Below are 23,319 nucleotides of genomic sequence, written 5' to 3' on the forward strand. Positions count from 1 at the left end.
TATTAACGAAATAAATTAAAAATAAAAAATCCCTCAGTGTTCCATTTTCCTACCGTTCCATTTCGACGCTAACTCACCGACGCTAATTTGACGGACATAATATGGAAAATGAGGGGTTTATACTGTCTTCCCACACAGCGCATCTGTGAGGAACGTTTGGGATTTTTCGCAGATGCGAAACTCGTGTTCCCACAGAGCTGCATCAAAGTGCATCTGCATCCGAACAGCTGATCGATCAGCTGTGGCTCATGAAAACGTAAACAAAGGCTGTCGAATTGGCAGTTGCAAATTTGAAATGGAGCATTTACCAACTATTTTGGCTGTTGTACAACAGCAAAAGGCACAGATTGCGTCAGAATTTATCCGCACTAAATTTAAATGAATTAAATGACAAGGAATTTTAGTTTTTCTAATGATTTTTCTCTAACAAAGAGCAAATTCCCCGAAGAGTGTCTATAGGTGGTATAGGCATCCAAAATCTTTAAAATAAGGTAGAGGTAGGCGGTTTATATTAAATAGTAACAATTCGGGACATATTGGGGCAAGAATATACAGAAAAAACGCCAACATCTATTTTGGGCATGCTTGTAGCTTTGGCGCCACGTTTTAAATTCCATATCTCATTTGTTTCTCTCCAAGTGTGTATACACTTTCGTAGTGATGGTCAAATTTTCAGAGTTGCACCGAAAAACTATCGCCTAACTATCGCCAAACAAACGGTCGTTACATTTAGATGCGCTTTGATGCAGGGCCAATTAAGAAAATTCGGAACGGCAAAACCTTATGGACCGTTTGTTCAACGGATGCCAGATGCGCTTTGACGGTGTGTGGGAAGACCCTATTACAACAATAACAATAACAAACGGCACAGCGAAGTGCAAGCATTGCGAAGAAATGGTTAAGACGAGTAGAAATTCGTCAAATTTTTCGTCGCACTTGCGAAATAAACATGCAGAGATTTTCGCAACATGCGGGCAAAAAATCACGTGGCGTTCATAACTTTAACTTTCTTTAATTTTCTTTTTAGATAATGGATATAAGACAAAGGAGATAAATAAAGCAATAGTTTAAATGATCTGTAAGGACAACATGCCAGTCCGCTGGGTAGAAAAAGAGTATTTTTAAAATCCCTTAGTTCCAAAAATTGGGTCTAATTTTGTATGTCATTAAGTTAATAAAATATAAATAATCATTTATGAAATATGGAATTTAAAATGTTTCGCCAAAGCTGCAAGCATCCCCAAATAACTCGTTGGTGTTTTCCTGTATATTCTTTCCCCAAAATGTCCTTTATGGCTACAATCTAATATAAAACGTTTACATCTACTTTATTGAATAACTTATGGGAGCCTATACCACCATATATACTCTCTTTGGAGCATTTGCTGTTGGTTAGATTAATATCATTAAAAAAACGTAAAGTCTTCAACATCTAATTCATTTTAAGTTAGGGCGGAAAAATCTGACGCAATCTGTGGCTTTGCTGGTGTTAAACAGTCTAAGTTGATAAATAACTAACTTCCACATTGGCCGCCTCAGCCATCTATTCTTACGTTTTAGATGTGGATGTCGGATATCGGATGGAGATGCAAGCTCGGTGGGAACACGAGTTTCACATCTGCGAAAAACTACCTACTGATTCACACACATGCATTGAGTGGAAAGACTGTATTACTCAGAGAGTTACGAACAGCTGTCAAGTAAGAATATCTCGATATAAATATTTATTTTTATTTCAAAAATATCGATATATTAATATTTATATATAATTCTTACATCCCTAGTTTGTATTGGTCGAGTATTTACCGTTTTAAAATGGCAGAAGATTTGCAGAACTACAAGTTGCAATTACAACAGGTACGTTTTATACAATTGCTTTTATAAGTTATCCGAACATATGTCGGTGTTACGACAAAGTTTGTGCAAATATACATACATATATATGTATGGACGTACATACATATGTAGGTAACTCTATGTATGTATGCATATATGTATGCAGACGTATAAACCGAATTAGAGCGTTTACAAATAGATTACTTCCATATGTGCAGTTAAATAATCGAGTAAATAGTGATTGTGTTTTAAGGTTTGTAATAATATGCTGAATTTTGATTTATCAAGCGTCATACTTTTTGCTTTTCTTAAGTATGTATGTATGTACATACACATGTACATATTACATATGTAAATACATACAGTCACGGACAAAAGTCTACGTACGACCCCTTTTTTTGGGTTTTACCCACTCCTATAGATTTGACAAGAAAAGTAATGATGCAGTCTGGTTTAAAATGCTATTTCTATACAACTAAAATTTCATTTGATTTCAACATTAACTTCTTAAGTTATAAACAAAAAACGAAAAAACGACAGTGACAAAAGTGTATGTGCGAAGCACTTTTATGATATACAGTGACTCCATCGCATAATCGGACAAGTACCTTCTTATTATAAATGTGCTCAAAAACTATCAAAAATGTACGAAATGGATCGGTTCCTTCTGTTTTTATTCAAGATTAACATTCTTGTTATTCAATAACATACAAAAAAATAACATATTTCAAGGAAAACTCTTAATTTACGAACTAAAACATAATTATTCCATTATTTGACGCTCAACGTATAATCGGACAATCCCAAGATGAACACAAAAAATCGATATTTTACCCGGAATTCGCTGAAAACTTTGTGTTTTTTGCATTGCGTTTGAGATTAGGAGCAGAAAACATAATTTTGCTATTAAAAAGTGGAAAATGGCTCCAAATGGAGAGCAATCCTCTGTGGAACTTCGGCAGTTGGATGTTAAGCTAAATTTTGAAGGAAAAACAGTAAGAGAAATCTCAGAATTAGTTGGGAAAAGCAAATCTACCGTCCACGACATTATTAAGAGGTTCCGTGATGAATTTAGATTTGCCAATAAAAGCAGGGAACGCCAAAACAAAATCTTAAGTGACCGAGAAGAGCGGTCGGTTTTAAAAGAAGTTAAACAAGATCCCTTCAAAAGGCTAAAGAACTTAATATTTCTTTACAAAACCGAACTGGTAAAGATGTGTGTCTCAATACTGTGCGTAATACTTTACATAAATTTGATTACTTCGGACGAGTTGCGAGGAAGAAGCCCTTTATTAGCCCCAAGAACAAACAAAAACGCATTAAATATGCAAAAGAATATTTGATGAAAACAGAGGATTTTTTGAAGACGGTAATATAATAGTTAATGAGCTCAGAAAAAGTTGTTGTTGATTTTTATACCCTTGCAGGGTATTATAATTTCAGTCAGAAGTTTGCAACGCAGTGAAGGAGACGTTTCCGACCCTATAAAGTATATATATTCTTGATCAGCATCAACAGCCGAGTCGATCTAGCCATGTCCGTCTGTCCGTCTGTCCGTTTCTACGCAAACTAGTCCCTCAGTTTTAAAGCTATCTCAATGAAACTTTGCATATAGTCTTCTATATACTCTCACTGCTATATATGTCGGAACGGGCCGGATCGGACGACTATATCATATAGCTGCCATACAAATGTTCGATATATTTTTAGAAAAAAAATTATAACTTTGTTGTTTTTCAACATTTTGGCACCATTTTTTAGATATGACCATTTTATATTATTTTTGAATTTTGTTAAAAATTTTATGAAAATCGGACGACTATATCATATAGCTGCCATAGGAACGATCGGGAAATTAATAGAAAAAAAATTATATATTCGTTGTTTTTCAACGTATTTTCATCTACTCAGGGATATAAGCTAATTTTATTATTCTAGAATTTTGGTATAAATTTCAAAAAAATCGGACAACTATATCATATAGCTGCCATATAAACCGATCGGTAGATGTATACAAAATGTAAAGCTGGGAATGCAAAACTGTAACTGTCAAACTGTAAACATAATAAGTATAGGTAAAATGTAATGAAATAATATCTGCAAGGGTATACAAACTTCGGCGTGCCGAAGTTAGCTTCCTTTCTTGTTATTAATTAATTAAAGGTTCTATTTACTGATGAGAGTAAATTTAATTTACATGGATCCAATAAAAAGAAGTTTGTTTCGCGTAAACCAAATACCGAATTTAAACCCAAAAACTCAAAGGCCACAGGAAAGCATGGAGGAGGTTCTGTGATGGTTTGGGGCTGCATGTCCAGTGCTGGAGTGGGCCAATTGCATTTCATAGATGGCATTATGGATAAGTTTGGTTACCTAAATGTTTTAAAAGAAAATGTAAGCAAAGTGCTCAGAAATTGGGTATCGCAAACAACTTTGCTTTTTACCACGACAACGATCCTAAGCACACATCGAGTGTTGCAAAGCTTTAGTTGATCCATAATTGTCCCAGAGTTGTCGAAACTCCAGCGCAAAGCCCCAACCTTAACGTAATTGAACATCTCTGGGAAGAATTGGCTAGAAGAGTGTACCAGGAGAAATTTAACACTATAAATGGCCTCAAGGAAGCTTTGTTGGAAGCATGGAACTGCATTGAGCCGGAAGTGTGCGAAAAATTGGGTGAAATCCATTCCTAGGCGCTTGCAAGCTGTTCTAGAGAACAAAGGATTCGCAACCAAATATTAAATATATCCTTTTCCTATTTTTTTCGTTCATATTTTTCTATGGTTGATTATACGTTGAACGTCAAATAATGGAATAATTTTGTTTTAGAGAGAGAGAGTTTTCCTGGAAATATGTTATGTTTTTGTATGTTATTGAATAATAAGATTGTTAATCTTGAATAAAAACAGAAAGAACCGATCCATTTCGTACATTTTTGATAGTTTTTGAGCACATTTATAATAAGAAGGTACTTGTCCGATTATGCGATGGAGTCACTGTAATATTGATATAGGGAACAATAAGCAGCGGTTCATATAACTCGCAGACTTATGAAAGACACGGGAGAATGTCATTAGCTTGCATTTAGAGCCATTTAAGTTTAATAAGTTCACGTGGCACTATGTTTGAAAATTCTAAAGATCTGTTGTCTGTAAGCAAGCAGCGTCCTTATATTGCACATTAAGTTTGACGTCCTCAGTGACAAGCACTCAAGCTAATTTTGTGCAAATATTTCAAAAACGTAAAACAGTAATTTTAGTCTTTTAAATCGATTTTTTTTCAATATTACTTTTTTAAGTACTAAAAATTCATATTTTATTGGTTTTAGATGCCGAAACTACCTTTTTATACCCTTGCAGGGTATTATAATTTCAGTCAGAAGTTTGCAGCGCAGTGAAGGAGACTTTTCCGACCCTATAAAGTATATATATTCTTGATCAGCATCATCAGCCGAGTCGATCTAGCCATGTCCGTCTGTCTGTCCGTCTGTCTGTTTCTACGCAAACTAGTCCCTCACTTTTAAAGCTATCTGAATGAAACTTTGCATATAGTCTTCTATATACTCTTACTGCTATATATGTCGAAACGGGCCGGATCAGACGACTATATCATATAGCTGCCATACAAATGTTCGATAAATTTTTAGAAAAATAATTATAATTTTGCTGTTTTTCAAAATTTTTGCATCATTTTTGGGATATGGCCATTTTATATTATTTCAGAATTTTGGTAAAAATTTTATGAAAATCGGACAACTATATGATATATCTGCCATAGGAACGATCGGGAAATTAATAGAAATAAAATTAGAGCTTCGTTGTTTTTCAACGCATTTTTATTTACTCTGAGATATAAGCTTTTTTTATTATTATAGAATTTTGGTATAAATTTCATAAAAATCGGACAACTATATCTTATAGCTGCCATAGAAGCGATCGGTAAATGTATAAAATATATAAAGCTGGGAATGTAAAACTGTAACTGTCAAACTGTAAACATAATAAGTATAGGTAAAATGAAATGAAACTCTGTTTTGTGAGTGTTTTTAGCATTTAAATCTATAATATAAACATCAAAACCAATCTGCAAGGGTATACAAACTTCGGCGTGCCTAAGTTAGCTTCCTTTCTTGTTAAAGATATCTAAGAATTCGTCGTGGCAAGGGAATCAAAGGGAATTACTCCTGAATCACTTTAAAAGTGACCAAAATCATCCTGATATTACCGATATAGTTTCTTTAACCTCCTCCTTAATCAAAAAAGTTATTTGTTGGAATTAGGTGGCAGATTAGGGTCGAGATGGACTTATACTTAATTATTTTTTCAATGAGCAGTGTAGTATTATCCTTAAAATAAAGGAACATGGGATGCTTTTGGCTCCAAAATTAGAAGCATTAGGTTGAGCACGAAATTTGTAACAAATGTAGTGTGGATTAAGTGCGCCCTATGTTGCAGGATCAATTGGAGTCAATTGGCGTGACGGAAATAATTTTTTTTAACGATAATGTTTCTACAAATTTAGAACAAATAATAGACAGTCATTATAAATAAAGAGATAAAATAAAAATTAACTAAAAAGTGCTTTAAGGAAATTATGACTGGAATATCTAGTAGAAACATATAATAATTTTTATACCCTTGCAGGGTATTATAATTTCAGTCAGAAGTTTGCAACGCAGTGAAAAAGACGTTTCCGACCCTATAAAGTATATATATTCTTGATCAGCATCAACAGCCGAGTCGATCTAGCCATGTCCGTCTGTCCGTCTGTCCGTTTCTACGCAAACTAGTCCCTCAGTTTTAAAGTTATCTGAATGAAACTTTGCATTCCAGAATTTTGTTAAAAATTTTATAAAAATCGGCATTCTATATCTTATAGCTGCCATAGGAACGATCGGGAAAATAATAGAAAAAAAATTATAACTTCGTTGTTTTTCAACGTATTTTAATCAACTTTGGTATTATTTCAGAATTTTGGTATAAATTTTATGAAAATCGAACGACTATATCTTATAGCTGCCATAGGAACGATAGGGAAAGTAATAGAAAAAATTATAACTTCGTTGTTTTTCAACGTATTTTCATCTACCTTGAGACATGAGATTTTAGTTTTATTTTAGAATTTTGGTAACAATATTATGAAAATCGGACAACTATATCATATAGCTGCCATAGAAGCGATCCGTAGATGTAGAGAAAATGTAATGCTGGGAATGTATAACTGTAACTGTCAAACTGTAAACATAATAAGTATAGGTAAAATGTTATGAAACTCTGTTTAGTGTCTGTTTTCGGCATTATAATTTATAATATAAATATGATATCCAATCTGCAAGGGTATACAAACTTCGGCGTGCCGAAGTTAGCTTCCTTTCTTGTTTTCTGTATATTTAGAATATTATAAAAGTGGTTAAAATAAAAAGTTACTGAATATTTTTTGATCTGCGCGATATAAGCTAATCCTAATTACATATATGATTTTCTTATTTGTTTTAATTATTAGGAATATATTTTTATGTTAATCAAATAAACAAAGTGCTTCTGAAATACTGCGTTTTTAAAATAATATGAACATTTTTAACTCAGTTATCTATTAGTTTAGCCGCAGTGCTAATTTGAAGTTGTTGTAAATTCTTTGACTTGGAAGGAAGAACAGTATGACTATTCTCCCTAGTATATACGCCCTAACGGGCCAAAGCGGACGCCTATATCATATAACTGCCATAGGAATGATCGGAAAATCAAAATTATTATGACAGACATTTTGTATTGTTCTATAATTTCTGTTTTAATAAAATAAATACTTGCAGATAGGTGGAAATTTGAGGAACTTGTAGGATAAGTCGCTTGTCTGATAATGTTGAAATATGTTTTCCTCCATTAATTTTTTACACTCTCCCTGCTCTATATGTCGGATCGGATTATATAGCTGCCATACAAAAGATAGAAATTATAACTTCGCTGTTTTTATACCCTTGCAGGGTATTATAATTTCAATCAGAAGTTTGCAACGCAGTGAAGGAGACGTTTCCGACCCTATAAAGTATATATATTCTTGATCAGCATCAACAGCCGAGTCGATCTAGCCATGTCCGTCTGTCCATCTGTCCGTCCGTCTGTCCGTTTCTACGCAAACTAGTCCCTCAGTTTTAAAGCTGAGTGAAACTTTGCATATAGTCTTCTATATACTCTCACTGCTATATATGTCGGAACGGGCCGGATCGGACGACTATATCATATAGCTGTCATACAAATGTTCAATAAATTTTTAGAAAAAAAATTATAACTTTGCTGTTTTTCAACATTTTTGCCCCATTTTTTAGATATAGTCATTTTATATTATTTCTGATAAAAATTTTATGAAAATCGGACGACTATATGATATAGCTGCCATAGGAACGATCGGGAAATTATTAGGAAAAAAATTATTGCTTCGTTGTTTTTCAACGTATTTTTATCTACTTTGGAATATAAGCTTTTTTTATTATTCTAGAATTGTGGTATAAATTTCATAAAAATCGGACAACTATATCATATAGCTGCCATAGAAGCGATCGATAGATGTAGAGAAAATGTAAAGCTGGGAATGCAAAACTGTAACTGTCAAACTGTAAACATAATAATATAGGTAAAATGTAATGAAATAATATCTGCAAGGGTATACAAACTTCGGCGTACCGAAGTTAGCTTCCTTTCTTGTTTTAATACATTTTTATCATTTTTGAGATATGTCCATTTTTATTATTTCAGAATTTCGGTTTTAATTTTATGAAAATCGGACGACTATATCTTATAGCTGCCATAGGCACGATCAGGAATTGTATAGAAAAACAATATAACTTCGTTTTTTTTCAACGTATTTTCATCTACTATGAGATATGAGCTATGTATATTTATTATTTAAAAATTTCGGTTTTAATTTTATGAAAATCGTACTACATTGCCATGTACTTAGCTGCCATAGAAACGATCGGTAGATGTACAGAAAAATGTAAAGCAGAGAGTGTAAAACTGTAACTGTCAAACTGCAAATATAATAAAATAACTTTTTTAAACAAGTATAGGTAAATGTGATGAAATTTGTTTAGTGTGTGTTTTCAGCATTTTATTTTTATAATGTTTATTATATAATATTAGATATTAAAAGATGGTTTTTTATACGATTAATCATTCTTTTTGTTTTCTAGTTTTATCAAAACCAAATTATTATATGATATGTAAAAATATACAACTTTTATTATAATTTTTTTTTTTAGGCCTTGCTTCTATTTATTGAATCTTCTAATTTATGTTAGTCTTATAAATTAGAAGATTCAATAAATAGAAGCAAGGTCTAAAAAAAAATAAGTGTATCAAATCTTACAATACTACCTAACTAGCAGTCATGTAGACTGGTACAGAGTAAATGGCCCTGACTAATTATGGCTGGGTGGGAAGGTTGTTACGTAGTAGACGGCTTCTGCTGGAAACCCGTATCAAGTCCCTTGCTAAAGGATTTGGATGGGCGGAGAGTTTTTCCTTGTAGGACGTTTTTTGTTTTTCTATTTCGTTAAGGGGTTATCCAGGGTTTGAAACTTCAAAAAATGCAATTATTTCAAACTTTTTTATATAATAGTACAAAGTTTCAGGAATGTTGTCCGAAAATGTCAAGTCGATCGAAGCAAAACTGTAGGAATGGGAGAAATTTAAAGCCCAGCGCGTCGTATGAGTCACAACTGGCAATTCGAACTTTTGCGTCGTTTTTCTCGAAACCACTTTTTTGAAGTCGGTAGTCACGATTTCTTGAAAATATTGCACCGATCGACTTTTAATTTTGCACACTTCTTTTAGACATATTTTTGTTGTCGTTGAACAAAGGATTTTTTTCATCTTTAATTACAACTCATTTTATAAGCAAAAATATGGCCAAAAATGACGTAAAATATGACATTTTTTAATTTAAAAAACAAATCATTCGTTCAGAGACAAACCAGACACATACACTAACAGAAAAACTTTGCTTTTTTGATTTTCTATAAACATTGACGGAGATATCCTGCCTACCGCAAGGACATAATTTCCTGTGGGGTTAAGTTCAAGCCTGCCTCAACGGCTCATTTTTTAATATTTTTTGTTTACATTTTTACACAATGTAGTTCAAACCTTATATTTTAATGTACAATAAATTAAATTTGAAACATTGTCGTATGATCTTTTAAAAAAATCCACGAAAATAGGCCTTTTTTAGTGCTTTAAAACCCGGATAACCCCTTAACAGCAGGTATGCCGAGATCCCTGTGGATGTGTTCATTGCGAATATACCATGGTCATGGTTCAATATGTCTTCGCCATGTTAGGCGTCCAGGTGGGCGCGTGCTGTTCAGGTGGAGCGGAGGGCATGTTTGTCTGTTGAGAGTGAACGTTATGTGCTTACACTTTTGTTCATTTATTTTAATACGCCAGTCAGATAGCCACGTCTCGACTACCATGAATTGGTTGGCGAGCTGGGTTGTTGCACGGACTGGACATCTGGAACGGCTGAGTATCGCAGTGTCGTCAGCGAAAGTGGATAATGTTAGCTGGTCGCTTGGGGATTAGCTGTTCAATTTGCTAGTTCGTTTTGAATTTGTTTTTATGCACATCAGTCCGTTGTGGTGTTGAGAACATAGCTGCAGTCACAAGTACCTCTTCCAGAGCGGAGGTGGAGGAGTCGATGTCGGCTGCAGTATTGAGCTGGGGGGCTAGCTCAATGTGGGAACTCACATACTTTTTGTATTTCATCCAATTGGTTCTGTGCGACGTCAGCCTGTAGGAGCGATTCGTAGTTTCTGGGCTTTGAAGGAGGGTTATCAACAGCGGCGAGTGATCTGAAGAAAGGTCCGGAAGGGCCTTGGCGTTTATTAGATTGCGTAGGATGTTTTTTTTTTCACCGCGAAATCAATTAGATCAGGTATCTTTCTGGGGTCTGCTGGCTAATATGTGGGGCTAGCAGGGGAAACGTAGTCCAGTTTATTTCTCACATTGATGAGAGCGTTATACAGTTGTCTTCCCGTGGGGGTCACGAGGCGGGATCCCCAATGCGTATGCTTGGCGTTGTAATCTCCTGCAGCTATGAAGCGATCTCCAAGAGAGTTGTAAAAATCCATGAATTGGCCTTCAGAAATTGTAAAGCGAAGTGGGCAGTAGACAGCAGCAATGCAAAGGTTGCCGTTACCTGACTGCACTTTTATGGACGTAGCTTGCAAGTAATTTGTTGCAAACCTTTAGTGAAAGTGGTGTTTGATGCGTTTCTGATAAGGATAATCTGTGCGGTGGAAGATATAACCTCTTATCTGAAAGTTGTATCTGCTTGTGAGGTGCGTTTCAACCAGTAGCATGGCGTCGATTTGGTTTACATTTAGAAATTGTGTTAGTACCGTGAGACGTCGCATACCTGTTCGTAGAGCTTCGACGTAGGAGATGCCCGTGGGGGCATTTAAGAGGATCTGGCTGCTTTGGCAAAAAATACATCTGGAGTAGTTATTGAATGATAATACACATTTCGTCTTTTTTCTTGGCTTGTAGCTGTCGCTCATGCGTCGCATGCGACTCTTCAGTTCCTTGTAGACCACGCAGCCTCTGAAGTTAGCTGTATGGTTTCCTCCACAGTTTCCACATTTTTTCGTATTGGGGTCTTCTTCGTTCGCAGGGCAGTGTGCGGACCGAAAGGTGCAGTATGCCCTTGTAGGTCCATACTCCTGGCAATTTGTGCATTGCACAGGACCGTTGCGTTTGTGCGGTTCTTCCACGGTGATTCTTCGAAGCAATAGGAGCTGCAACTTGTAGATCGGGTGAACTTCATTCTTCTTTAGGGTTTTACTATCTGGCTCAAGTTCGACTTTGAAAAGTTGTTGCGGCTTTTTGTTTTTGTTGAAAATGTTGCTAACATTCTTGGCAAGGAATCCCTTGCCTTTCAGGGCTTCCACTATCTCAGAGGGGGCGACGTCTGGTTCAATTCCTTTTAACACGACTTGCAGTCCCTTGCTGCTTTTAAGTTGGTAGGTGTAAAAATTCTTTTTGGATTCTTCCAGGTATATAGACACGGCCCGGAAGTGTTCTTCTGATTTGGTTTGCACTTTGGTTTCGCAAATGTCCCTTTAATAATAGCCTTATGACACAGGGGCATTAATTAGAGACTTCATTAAAGATTTGACAGCGCTATAGCGTTTTACACAAGTGCGAGCAAGATGACTATATGGCGCTCTAATGCATTAGCTACTTCATTGCCGCGATAATCGATAGATCTACATAAAATATACTAGATACTCGATACTCAAAATACGGGTTTAATGAAGAAAATTGTAATTGAAAAATGTATTAGCCAGCTCATTGACAGTATGGTCTCACAATGAGAATTTTATTTTTATAACATTTCGCTGGTTTTTGAACTGAAAAAATATTAGAAAATTAGGAAAAATAATATGTTTTGCGGTGGCAAAGTTCTTGCGCTGTAAATTTAATTTAAAATTTTTTTTGGTAATAATTAAAAAAAATTTTAAGCACTATAAGTTAACAACAAATTTAAAGGATTCTGCATTTATTTATGCAAAAATACTTCGACGAGGAATTCAGAAATTCATAGTAATACGCCGCGAATGGCGGCCGTTTTTTTTGTTTACCTTTTACGGTCGGTGGGACCGTAGTCGTCTTACCAAAATAATCCAAGCAAAATTACACATATAGTGGTCTCTTTCAAGGTTCTAATGAAGTACATTAGAGTGTCATATGGCTATAAGCGGAACAACATGAAAATTTTCATTCCCGACCAGCGCATCAATTTTGTTGACCAGGGTGTTTGAACTGTTTTCCCTAATATAAATAGGTGGGGACTTTGACTGTTTTTAAGTCTCCTGCTCTGGCTCTGCTTGGTTATTCTCATCAGCTGCTAACGGGGAAAATCTGTTGGAGTTGGTAGGGTCGTAGCTTTTGGTGACACGGTTGAGCTTAGGTTTGTTACCAACCGTTTTATGTGGGCTGAGCTTACGCTTAATTTGGATGTAGCGATCCATGCCAGTCTGTATGGCCGGCACCGCTTGTTGCTTATTGGAGCTCACGGTTTTTGTTACCATTGAATTTGGCGCTGCGGCCGTTGGCACCGATTTCGCAATATTGGTCGTTGGTTTAGTTTTTGCTGTTGCTTTTGCTATGTTTGCAGAAATTGCAGCACTGCTTTTGTTTTTGCGTCTGCATTGAAGCAGGTGGTGGTGGGGTTTGGCATTGATAGCGCCAAGATGTAGGAGTTGGAGTGATTAGTGCGGGTGAGCAAGTGCGCGATCTCTTGCCAACGGCGGTCAGTAGAGCCGGGTTCGGCTTGTTAAACGTTTTTTCTGCTTCGATATCGCGAGTTGAGAAGTAAGTGAAACAACCGCTTCTTTGGTTTACAGAGCTTCTACGCTCATTCTTTTGATCGCCGCTCATTATTTTGAGCTTGTTACGCGTGGCACCATATAAATGAACTTTGCAGCTCACACGTCTCACGCACTAGTGTCCGAATGTAATAAGTACTGTAGGGCTTGGCCTAACTATCAGTACGTAGTTTAGTTCCGAGTTTCCTTTTTCACCATGAAAAACACTTTGAGAATAAACACCGCGTAGCGGTCGTCCGTAGGCACGTCTGCCACAACAACTTTTATATATTTCCCTTTTTTTTGTTTTCTATTAAATTTACCAGAACGGATCGATTCTTAATGATCCAATTGCAAAATGCAAGAGTATACAAACTTCGGCGTACCAAAGTTGCCTTTTTTTTTGGTTTCATAATAAATTATCGATTTTTTTTTTATATTACTTTTTTTTTATTATTATTTATTGGTTTTATTAACTTTGCTGCTTCAAGCTTAATATCTTCTATCATTGGTTCAATAACATGTAGCAGAGGAAACAATACAACAAAATATTTCACTACGTTATTCGCCGGGTGGGCAGCTCCCGGATCATGACCCTTTGTAGTCGACGTCTTCCTCTAGCAGCAGGCAGTGCTCTGGCCAGCGGGTTGGGGTGTCTCAATAACCTGTCTCGGTGACGGGCAGCAAGGGAATTAATAACATCTCCCACAGCAGGGACATGGAGTTCTCTCCGTATGTCTACGTTCCTTATATACCACCCGGCATGAGTGATGGTCCGTAGGAACTTTGCTTGAAAGGTCTGGATCCTTCTCAGGTGTGTTCTGGTTGCTGTGCCATAAACAGCCACTCCGTATTTCCAGGTCGGAGCCAGCAGGGACTGGTAGAGTCTTGCACTTGAGACTCATCTCGGATCATTTTATATCAAAACCCAGTTTTCCAACAATTTCTTGATATAAATAAATAATAGTAAAAAGTTCAAGCCTAAACCCAATTTTTATCAGTACGGAGTTAGTCCTCTCCACCCATAGATTAGGTTTTTTGAATTCGTTCTCAACATCTCATATCGTGTATTCAAAAGTGGCGAATTAGTACGAACTCTGACAAAGAAATAATGATGGTACGCAAGGTCATTGACCAAAAGCTTTGGTCTGAAATTATGGGAATTACATATTAACAAACCAAGTCAGAATGGTTCTGGAAATTCCAACGATGACAATACGGCACGAAGAGCATTTTCGGACTTTAAAATATTTGCCTCAATATTTGAACTGGATGAAGAGCTTTTACTCAAACTACATATCATTTGAATAGTTTTATCATGCGAATATGACGTTTGTTTAAATAAATACTTATCAAACATCAAAGAAGAGTTAAAAATTACACTCATTGCCAAGTGAAGATATTGCACTTTTAGTTTCTCCAAAACCAGAAGATGCAGCCCAAGTATATAATGTTGAAGGCGAGTTTAAAAGTATACCATATCTTGATTTTGAATTAGAAGAGGAATGTTTATATTAATACAAATTTATGTACTTATTTTTAAGTTTTCGTTAATTAAGCTATGTTATAAAATGTAAAATATAAAAATATACAAATTTTCTAACAATTGTGGATAAAAAAATGAAGAAACAAGATCTACGGATCGCTTCTATGGCAGCTATATGATATAGTTGTCCGACTTTCATAATATTGTTACCAAAATTTTGAAATAATACTAAAAGCTCATGTCTCAAAGTAAATGAAAATACGTTGAAAAACAACGAAGTTATAATTTTTTCTATTACTTTCCCTATCGTTCCTATGGCAGCTATAAGATATAGTCTTCCGATTTTCGTAAAATTTATACCAAAATTCTGAAATAATACCAAAAGCTTATGTCTCAAAGTTGATTAAAATACGTTGAATAACAACGAAGTTATAATATTTTTTCGATTAATTTCCCGATCGTTCCTATGGCAGCTATAAGATATAGTGGTCTGATTTTCATTTCATTTTTACCAAAATTCTGGAATAATATAAAATGGCTATATTTTAAAAATGATGGAATAATATCGAAAAACAGCCAAGTTATATTTTTTTTTTTTCTAAAAATGTATCGAACATTTGTATGGCAGCTATATGATATAGTCGTCCGATCCAGCCCGTTCCGACATATATAGTAGTGAGAGTATATAGAAGACTATATGCAAAGTTTCATTCAGATAACTTTAAAACTGAGGGACTAGTTTGCGTAGAAACGGACAGACGGACGGACAGACGGACATGGCTAGATCGACTCGGCTGTTGATGCTGATCAATAATATATATACTTTATGGGGTCGGAAAGGTCTCCTTCACTGCGTTGCAAACTTCTGATTGAAATTATAATACCCTGCAAGGGTATAAAAATATTCAATTAAATGAATTTTTGGCTTAATTTTTAATTTTTTTTTTTTATTTTGGCTTTGGTATTGGTAGCTTATGTATATTTTAAAAGTTTCTTGGCCTGATCACATTAAAATATGAAGTTATGGGGAAATAAGTAAAATAGGATCGCGAATATCTATTAAAATACGATAATTAGTTCTCTTTCAAAAAAAATCACCGTGGTACTACGAAAATGTTATTCTTAAATCGCACATACATAAAAACATAAATTAATCGTTTGAAGATTGGGCCAAACATAAGGGCCGAAATGCACCGAATACATTTTTCAGTGAACATTAAATTCATTACATGGACCAAAAAAAAAGTGAAATCATTAACAAACGTCTGTCAAATTTGTTATATAGATAGAGCACGAAATAAGAAACAAGTGTAGTGCCGATTTAATACGCCTCTTGACAAGAGCTGGGAAAAAATCGATGTCAACATCGATTAAATCGATTCTTTCTTTTTGGTCGATGCATCGATTCGGTTTAGAAAGAATCGATTAATCGACAAGGTCCATGCTTTGCGCTATCTTTGCATTTCAGCTAGCTCAACAGAAGCGGAGCGAGTATTTAGTAAGGCTGGATGTATTATAACCGATAGACGTTCCGCTTTAAAACCCAAAACTTTAAATAAGCTCGTTTTTGCCAACAAAAACCAGTGGCTAGTCTAGAATTTTTATATTTATTTTCATGTTTATAATTTGAAAATATTTTCTTTTGTTTTTTGTGATCTCATTGAATTGATCTCATTTCATTTAATTTAATTTTTCTGGAAATAACCAGTAAATAATTGATTTTGATTTTTTGTTTTTATAATATGAAAATATTTTGTTTCTTATTTTATGAACCTTTATTTAAAATATTTTTAGTTAAACTAGGTTACTTTACTTAAAATAAAGGCTTTGAATAATTTTATTTAAAATAAATAATTTTATTTAAAATAAATAATTTTATTTAAAATAAGGATTCATAAAATAAGAAACAAAATATTTTCTTAAAAAAAAAAATCAAAATCAATTAAGGGGGTCTTCTCATTGGGCAACTTTTTTTTTTCGATTTTTTTTTTTTACATTTATTTATAGCTTGGGATGGTGTGTATATGTCCCCAAAAAGATTTTTAGAAATTCGAAATACTTTAGAAGATACAGCCTTTTTTGTGAAGCAAGATCTATGCAAAATGAGCTTTTTTCAAACTTCAAACGCGTTTATCTCGAAACCACGTTTTTCGAACTGGCGGCCATGATATCTCCAGTTCAACAGAACCGATTTTAATGAAACAAAGTGGAATCGACGCAGAATTGTCACCATTTTCGGCTGACGGAACAGATTTTTTTTTAAATTTTTTTTTTCTATTTTTTTTTTTACACTAAACTACAAAAAAAACGTCCGAAATCGAATTTTTTTTTTTGAATGGCCGCCATTTTGTTTTAAAAATTTTTTAAAAAAATCTGTTCCGTCAGCCGAAAATGACATCTATTCTGATTATAACCCCATTTTTATTTTTCATTTCGGACGCTCTGGAGACCCTGAATCGTGGCCGCCAGGACGACACCTTTTTTTTCGACCACCAAGTTTAAAGTCTCATTACTCTTTGAACAACCGTCGTATCGAGGCAAGAACAACTTTTTTAGTTACTTTGAACATTTTTGAATACAATAAATAAAAAAAGTTTTCAATTATTCTTTGCGTTTTCAAATAAGAATTTTATTAAAAAGGGTCCAAAAAACGGCTTTTGAATGAGAAGACCCCCTTAATCACTGGTTATGGCCAGAAAAATTTATTTGATTTATTATGAATACATTTTGGGTTTATTGTTTAAGAATGAATATGTAAATAATTTTAAGTTTTGGTTTTTTCTGAATATATTTGAAGTAAAAAATAAAAAAGGTTTGTTTTCGATTTAATCGATTTTATTTTCAAAAAAATTGAAAAAAATCGATTCGCTGAGAATCGATTTTTTCCCAGCTCTACCTCTTGTTGCAAAAATACATCTATAAGGCTCTAGTAGTATGAAAAGAGCCATTTATAAGGAAACCAGCACAGGAGCAACATCAAAAGTTTTCATAGGAGCTTATAATTCATCCGATTTTTTTTTTGGAATGTTTTTATCTTTACCAATAAGTAATTTAATCCTGATGACAGTCAAAATTATTGGCGGAGACCCAATATTGAGCTAGAAACCAAACACTTGCAAGCTACTCTGAAGCAAGACGGCGATGGTGTCTTATTTGGGCCTAAATGGCTTCCTGTAGAGTAGAACACCAAATTTTTTTTGGCAGGATCTTGGAAACCAATATGTTCCCTTCAATATAAAATGTTAACTTCTTTCAAAATGTAGAAAACGTGGTCCCACGGGATAGTTTGCAAAACTATTAGTGCAGCGGTCCCTACTACTTATCGGACTTTCGGAAGCTTTAGCTCACACAAAACGGTCCTAATGACAAAAAAACAACGTCAATGTCACCCAGACATAATCATTATTTAAAATTTTTAGCAAATATTGGACTAGCCATCCCAAAAATTAAAAGTTTTGACCAAAATTATCAAAAAAGTAGTGCCTTAGAGGAATTGATTAAAATTAATCTAGAAACATTAAAAAAAAACTAGTTAATTCAATTGAAACATCATCTGAAAGGTATTCAGAATAAGATAAGAGGTCACATAAAATTGTTTATATTAAATTAATAAAAATAAGTTAAATCAAACGAAGTGCACGAAATAAGCTGCGGCATGAAAAAAGCCCTCAAATTAGTTTTTATTAAAATACGAAATCGTTTTTATAATTAGGAAGATTGTCTTTGTTCGGTATAAATGTTAGTACAAGTACTAAATGAACTGCGTTTAAATATTTGGATTATCTTCAATCGTTTAGCCACAGGGACGATTTAAATTTTCGTTTCTTGACTGCACGAAATAAGCTGCGATCCACTGTACATACCAGGAATATAAATATTATCATTAATTCTTTAATATGATAACAATTAAATAAGAATATTTTCTATTTTACTTTATAGGTGGAAGCAGCACTGCAAACAGATCCAGAAAATGAAGAGCTTTTAAAACTTAAAAGTGATTTGGGAGAAGTCATTACACTAACTCGTGATTTGATACACACGCAACTAGAAGAGCAGCATAAATCTTCATATGTTGAGCCTTCTTCAACTAAAACTGCTTCGGCAAATTACTTTGACGAAATTGAAGCTGCTCTTTTAGAAGCAGAAAAATTAGTTTCAGCTGCAAAAATTTGGAAAGTTGGCGACAAATGTCAAGCTAAATGGAAAGAGGATCGACAGTATTACGATGCAACTATAGAGGGAATATCAAGCGAAGGAGAAGTAAATGTAATATTTGATGCATATCAAAATCGTTCGACAACAAATGTCAACGAACTCCGAGAATGCAGTACCCGCAACGAAGTTTTCCCTTCAAATAAGTATACATAATAAATACGGTAATCATTCACAGTTGCTAAACCCTTTTTTTTTAGACGTCACAGGCCAAACCAAAAAGAGTATTTAAAAAAAAGAAAACAAAAGAAACAACAGCGCTTCAAAGACTTGGAGGAGGAACGTGAATCAGACAAAAATAAATGGCTGAGTTTTACAAATAAAAATCAAAAGAAAACTGGAATAAAGGTGAAAAGTATATTTGCATCTCCGGATAATGTAAGTGGCCGAGTTGGAGTCGGCACATGTGGAACAGCCGGAAAAGGCATGACTGATTTTACTATAGGCGAAAAATATAGAAAAGGTCTTTAAATGTATAAATGCTCTATTGTTTCCAAGTAAATAAAAACAAAAAACTGTGAGATACGACGGCTACTACTCTTATTAAAACAATTTTCAAGGAATGTCAACATTTATTTTGGTTTCTTTGACTTAAACATAATTTATGCGGACTCATAGGGTACAAGAGTATTAAAATATAATATAATGTGTGTTTATAAATGAATCCGCCCTAGTGTATACTGTTTAATATGATTTTACTTATTTCCGAACAATTACATTTAATATTGTCGACCGCGATGCGTTTGATTGCATTGAGAGCAAAAATGTGACTGATAAAGCTTTGGTCATGCACATCATTCGATGATGCTAGTCGAAGACGTAAACATGTTACAGTTAGTAGTTAGAAATGAATGGAAAATTACTGGGCAAAGCTCGCGCGCAGGTGCAGCGATGTGATGCTCGCTTAGCGACCGCTGATAAGGCTGGAGGTAGCGGCGATCATATCAAAAGGAACGAAACCCAATATAGGGTGTCTCTTTCCCAAACAACTAGAGACATTAAAAGATTATAATTTTTGCATAGAGGATAGTAGAGACAGCTGGGGTGGGGAGTTAGATCAATTCGAGTTTCACGAAAAATCCATATTAGAGTCGATTAAAATAGTAATTGGTAATTGGGCGTTTGTATCAAACGTAAGAACCTTGGATCCAAGTATCCGTCGCATATGAAGCTTTATGGAACGAACGCCGGTTACCCACATTCCGCCAAAATGAGGGGCATATGGGGGTATAAAGTGCCAAGAAATTCCTTCGTTGGCGAAGAATCCAGCCAATTCTTCATTGTTAGATTGTTCGAGAGCTAGGCGTCGCATGTCGCCCAAATATAGCTTCCCGCCACGAAATGTCGTTCCGTTGTCCGAGTACAGCTCGGTGGGCTTCGTTCATCGGGCAACAAATCGCCTTTCCAGTCAGAATCACTGACAACCTCGATATAGATTGCCTTTGTGGTTAGGCAGACAAAAATTGAAAACCATGCCTTTCCGATCCGAGGAGCTCGTCCTGTTGATTCCTTGATGGCGATCGGCGTAATCCAGCCCTGTATGTTGTTACTGGTGCCTTTGCGTTGAAGAAAGCAGCGTTTTCATTGGAAAACTGCCTTTCTGACGAGATTGCGAGCACCCAGAATCCAGTATTGCTGACGAAGATTGGTGAACTTAGCATCAACTCCAGTGTGTAGATTTGAAACGTGGAAATGTCGAACCAGGAGTCCGGCTAGTGGTGAATCCTTTGGTATTAGGATTGGATGCTTGGCTTTGAAGTTGAGTGTAGATTTTTCGATTCTTCCACCGACTCGCATAATTCCAGGATCGTCCAGAAATGGGGAGAACTGAATTAAATGCGATTTAGCATTAAGCGGACGTTGATTCTCTAGCTGCGCATATTCTCTGGCAAAGACATTTTGTTGCACGAGTCGAATGAGTCGTCATCGTGAGGCCTGCAACTCTTCGGATGTAAGGAATGGTGCCGGATTCCTATGACGAGATCGAACAGAGTGAATAAAGCGATAACAGTAGCTAGATACCCTTAGCAAACGCGTCCAGGTTGAGAATTTGTGGATAAGTAACTCGTAGATACTTTTATCTGGAAAGTTATGTAGAGTTGTGGGCTTGACAGATCGCTCTTCGGTGTTGACATCGAGATTTGATGATACGCTGAATTTGCTTGTAGACGGTGGCCACTTAGAGGGCGGTGTGGCCAGCCATGATGGACCCTTCCACCACAGTCGATGCTCCAGAAGCTTGGACGGATGAAGTCCACGAGAAGCACAGTCGGCAGGGTTGTCCTCTGTGCGGACATGATTCCAGCAGCTGCGGGGAAAGTCGTTCAGGATCTCAGCCGTTCGGTTGCAGACGTAGGTGTTCCAGTTTCGTGGAGAAGCTGAAAGCCAGTGTAGCACAATTTCTGAATCTGTCCAGCAGCTCGTGCTGAAAATAGGAATCGTTAGTGAGGCTTTGACAATCGAGAGCAATCGAGAAAGAAGTAACGCAGCATTCAGTTCCAAACGTGGGATTGAAACGGGCAGCAACTAGGGTGATTTGAAAACTGCCTACATATGCTACTCGAGCGTATACAACCGCACCGTAGGCTTGCGCGGATGCGTCGGCGAATCCGTGCAGTTGAACGTCCTGGAATGGTGCGCAATGTATCGTCGTACTTGACATTGCGTAAGTGTTGGCAAATCCTCCACTAAGGCCTTCCAGCGCGAGCGTAGAGTTTCAGGAATCGGGTCATCCCACTGCAGAACACTTGTCCAGCTTTTTTGGAAGAATAGCTTGAGTAGAACTGTGACCGGCGCTACCAATCCAAGCGGGTCATAGATTCTTGATAGCTGCGACAAGAGTTCTCTTTTCGTCGCAGAAATGGTCGGATCGCACTCCTTGATATTGAGGTACATGACGTCCTTTCCGGGATTCCATTGGATGCCAAGAATTTTGATTGGTGACTCCGCAGCTGATTTGTCGAGGAGCTGGATAGGCTCATAACATCGGTCCTCTTCTGGCAATGATTTTAGAAGACGCCAACTGTTGAAACTCCATTTCCGTAGTTTGAATTGCGCCTTATCCAAAAGTTGAATCAGCTCGTTTTTGAGAATCACGAGCTCTTCGAAGGAGTTGCACCCTGTTGGGATATCATCTACATAAGCGTCGTGTAGAAGCGCGTGAGCTGCTGCGGGGAACTCGTGGCGGTGATCCTCAGCTAGTTGCTTGAGAACTCGAACAGCTAGAAATGGTGACGGCGCCAATCCGTAGGTGACCGTCAACAGGCGAAAATGAAGCAGTGGTTCATTCTCTTTCTTGCGCCAAACAATGCGCTGAAAATTGGAGTGCGGCTTGAAGACTTGAATTCCTCGGAACATCTTCTCGATATCCGCGCAGAAAACATATTGGTGCTGCCGGAAACGTAAACAAACTCCGAGAAGATCGCGTTGAATGGGTGGGCCAATTTGAAGTCGATCATTGAGAGACACTCCAGAGCTGTCCTTTCCCGATCCATCGAAAACTAAGCGACATTTTGTAGTCAGACTGTCTAGTTTGATGACAGCGTGGTGCGGCAGATGTGTCTGCGGACTCATCCATTTGAGCCGATGTCAGCTGTTCCATATGACCACGTCGCAAGTAGTCGTCCAGAAATTCTTCGTACTGCTGCTTCAAGTCTGGAGATCGACGAAACTTGCGTTCCAAAGAGAGGAAGCGATTGATGGCCTGCGGTAAAGTTGAATCAACAGGCGGCGCATGCTCCTTGAAGGGGTACTCGACGACGTAAACCTCGTTCTCCAAGCGCGTGTGGGTGGCTGCAAAATGACGCTCTGTGGGATCATTAGCGTCTAAAAGAGCCTGACTAGGCTGTATATTATCCATCCTCATGAAAGAACGACCCATCGTGTCTAGGTCCGCGTGATGAGTAACGGCTGAAGTTAGGTGATCATCGCATGCATTGTACGAGCCTGCAATAATCCAACCAAAAACAGTATTCAGAGCGATAGGACAGTCGTCACCAAAGCATTTTTGTTCTCCAGTATACAGATACCAGAGTTGATCTGATCCAACGATGACATCGATGGATCCTGGCGTGCAGAATGTGGGATCTGCCAAAGGAAGCTCGCGGATTTGCTTTCACGTCGAAGATGAGGTGTCAATAGCCTGGGCCGGAAGTCATGATGTCAGCGAGTTGAGAATAAACGAGACCAGTTCGATAGTTTGGTCCGAATGACGAGAGCGCAGCTTGATATGTGCGCGTCCTCGGGTAACGCCCGCGCTATTGGCAGCGAGGCCGAGTATAGAAATCCGGGCGTGCGTTCGACGTACGCCTATTCGCTGGACAAATGATTCCGACGCCAAGGTGATTGTGGACCCAGTGTCCAAGAGCAGCCTGCAGGTCGAACTAAGTGAAAAGCCTCCAAAGTATCGCAGCGGGAGGTGAGA

The 23,319-nt window shown here is 36.6% G+C and overlaps 2 protein-coding genes across 2 annotated transcripts; one reads left to right on the forward strand and one right to left on the reverse strand.

Moving 5' to 3' along the window:
- The first annotated feature begins 1,567 nt into the window (after window positions 1–1,567).
- Window positions 1,568–19,424, forward strand: Spf30 (Splicing factor 30). Its single transcript, XM_017161138.3, has 4 exons — window positions 1,568–1,700; window positions 1,785–1,857; window positions 18,624–19,042; window positions 19,097–19,424. The coding sequence occupies exons 2-4, from the start codon at window positions 1,816–1,818 to the stop codon at window positions 19,365–19,367; spliced, it is 732 nt and encodes a 243-aa protein (XP_017016627.3). The 5' UTR covers window positions 1,568–1,700; window positions 1,785–1,815; the 3' UTR covers window positions 19,368–19,424.
- Window positions 19,425–20,819: 1,395 nt separating this feature from the next.
- LOC138928452 (uncharacterized) lies at window positions 20,820–22,952 on the reverse strand. The gene is made up of 4 exons (XM_070285527.1): window positions 22,919–22,952; window positions 22,437–22,841; window positions 21,469–22,396; window positions 20,820–21,321 (listed from the first exon to the last, which is right to left on the reverse strand). The coding sequence occupies exons 1-4, from the start codon at window positions 22,950–22,952 to the stop codon at window positions 20,820–20,822; spliced, it is 1,869 nt and encodes a 622-aa protein (XP_070141628.1).
- Between the last annotated feature and the right edge of the window lie 367 nt (window positions 22,953–23,319).

The sequence above is a fragment of the Drosophila kikkawai genome, chromosome 3L (genome assembly GCF_030179895.1).
Source record: "Drosophila kikkawai strain 14028-0561.14 chromosome 3L, DkikHiC1v2, whole genome shotgun sequence".
NCBI classification, from domain to species: domain Eukaryota; kingdom Metazoa; phylum Arthropoda; class Insecta; order Diptera; family Drosophilidae; genus Drosophila; species Drosophila kikkawai.

Coding starts and splice junctions, on each gene's coding strand:
- Spf30 (XM_017161138.3), top strand. CDS start 1,816: ATGGCAGAAGATTTGCAGAACTACAAGTTGCAATTACAACAG. Junction 1,858..18,623: donor ACAAGTTGCAATTACAACAG/GTACGTTTTATA, acceptor TTTACTTTATAG/GTGGAAGCAGCACTGCAAAC. Junction 19,043..19,096: donor GAAGTTTTCCCTTCAAATAA/GTATACATAATA, acceptor CTTTTTTTTTAG/ACGTCACAGGCCAAACCAAA.
- LOC138928452 (XM_070285527.1), bottom strand. CDS start 22,952: ATGTCATCGTTGGATCAGATCAACTCTGGTATCT. Junction 22,397..22,436: donor CACATCTGCCGCACCACGCT/GTCATCAAACTA, acceptor AATGTCGCTTAG/TTTTCGATGGATCGGGAAAG. Junction 21,322..21,468: donor CGCAAGCCTACGGTGCGGTT/GTATACGCTCGA, acceptor TCCTATTTTCAG/CACGAGCTGCTGGACAGATT.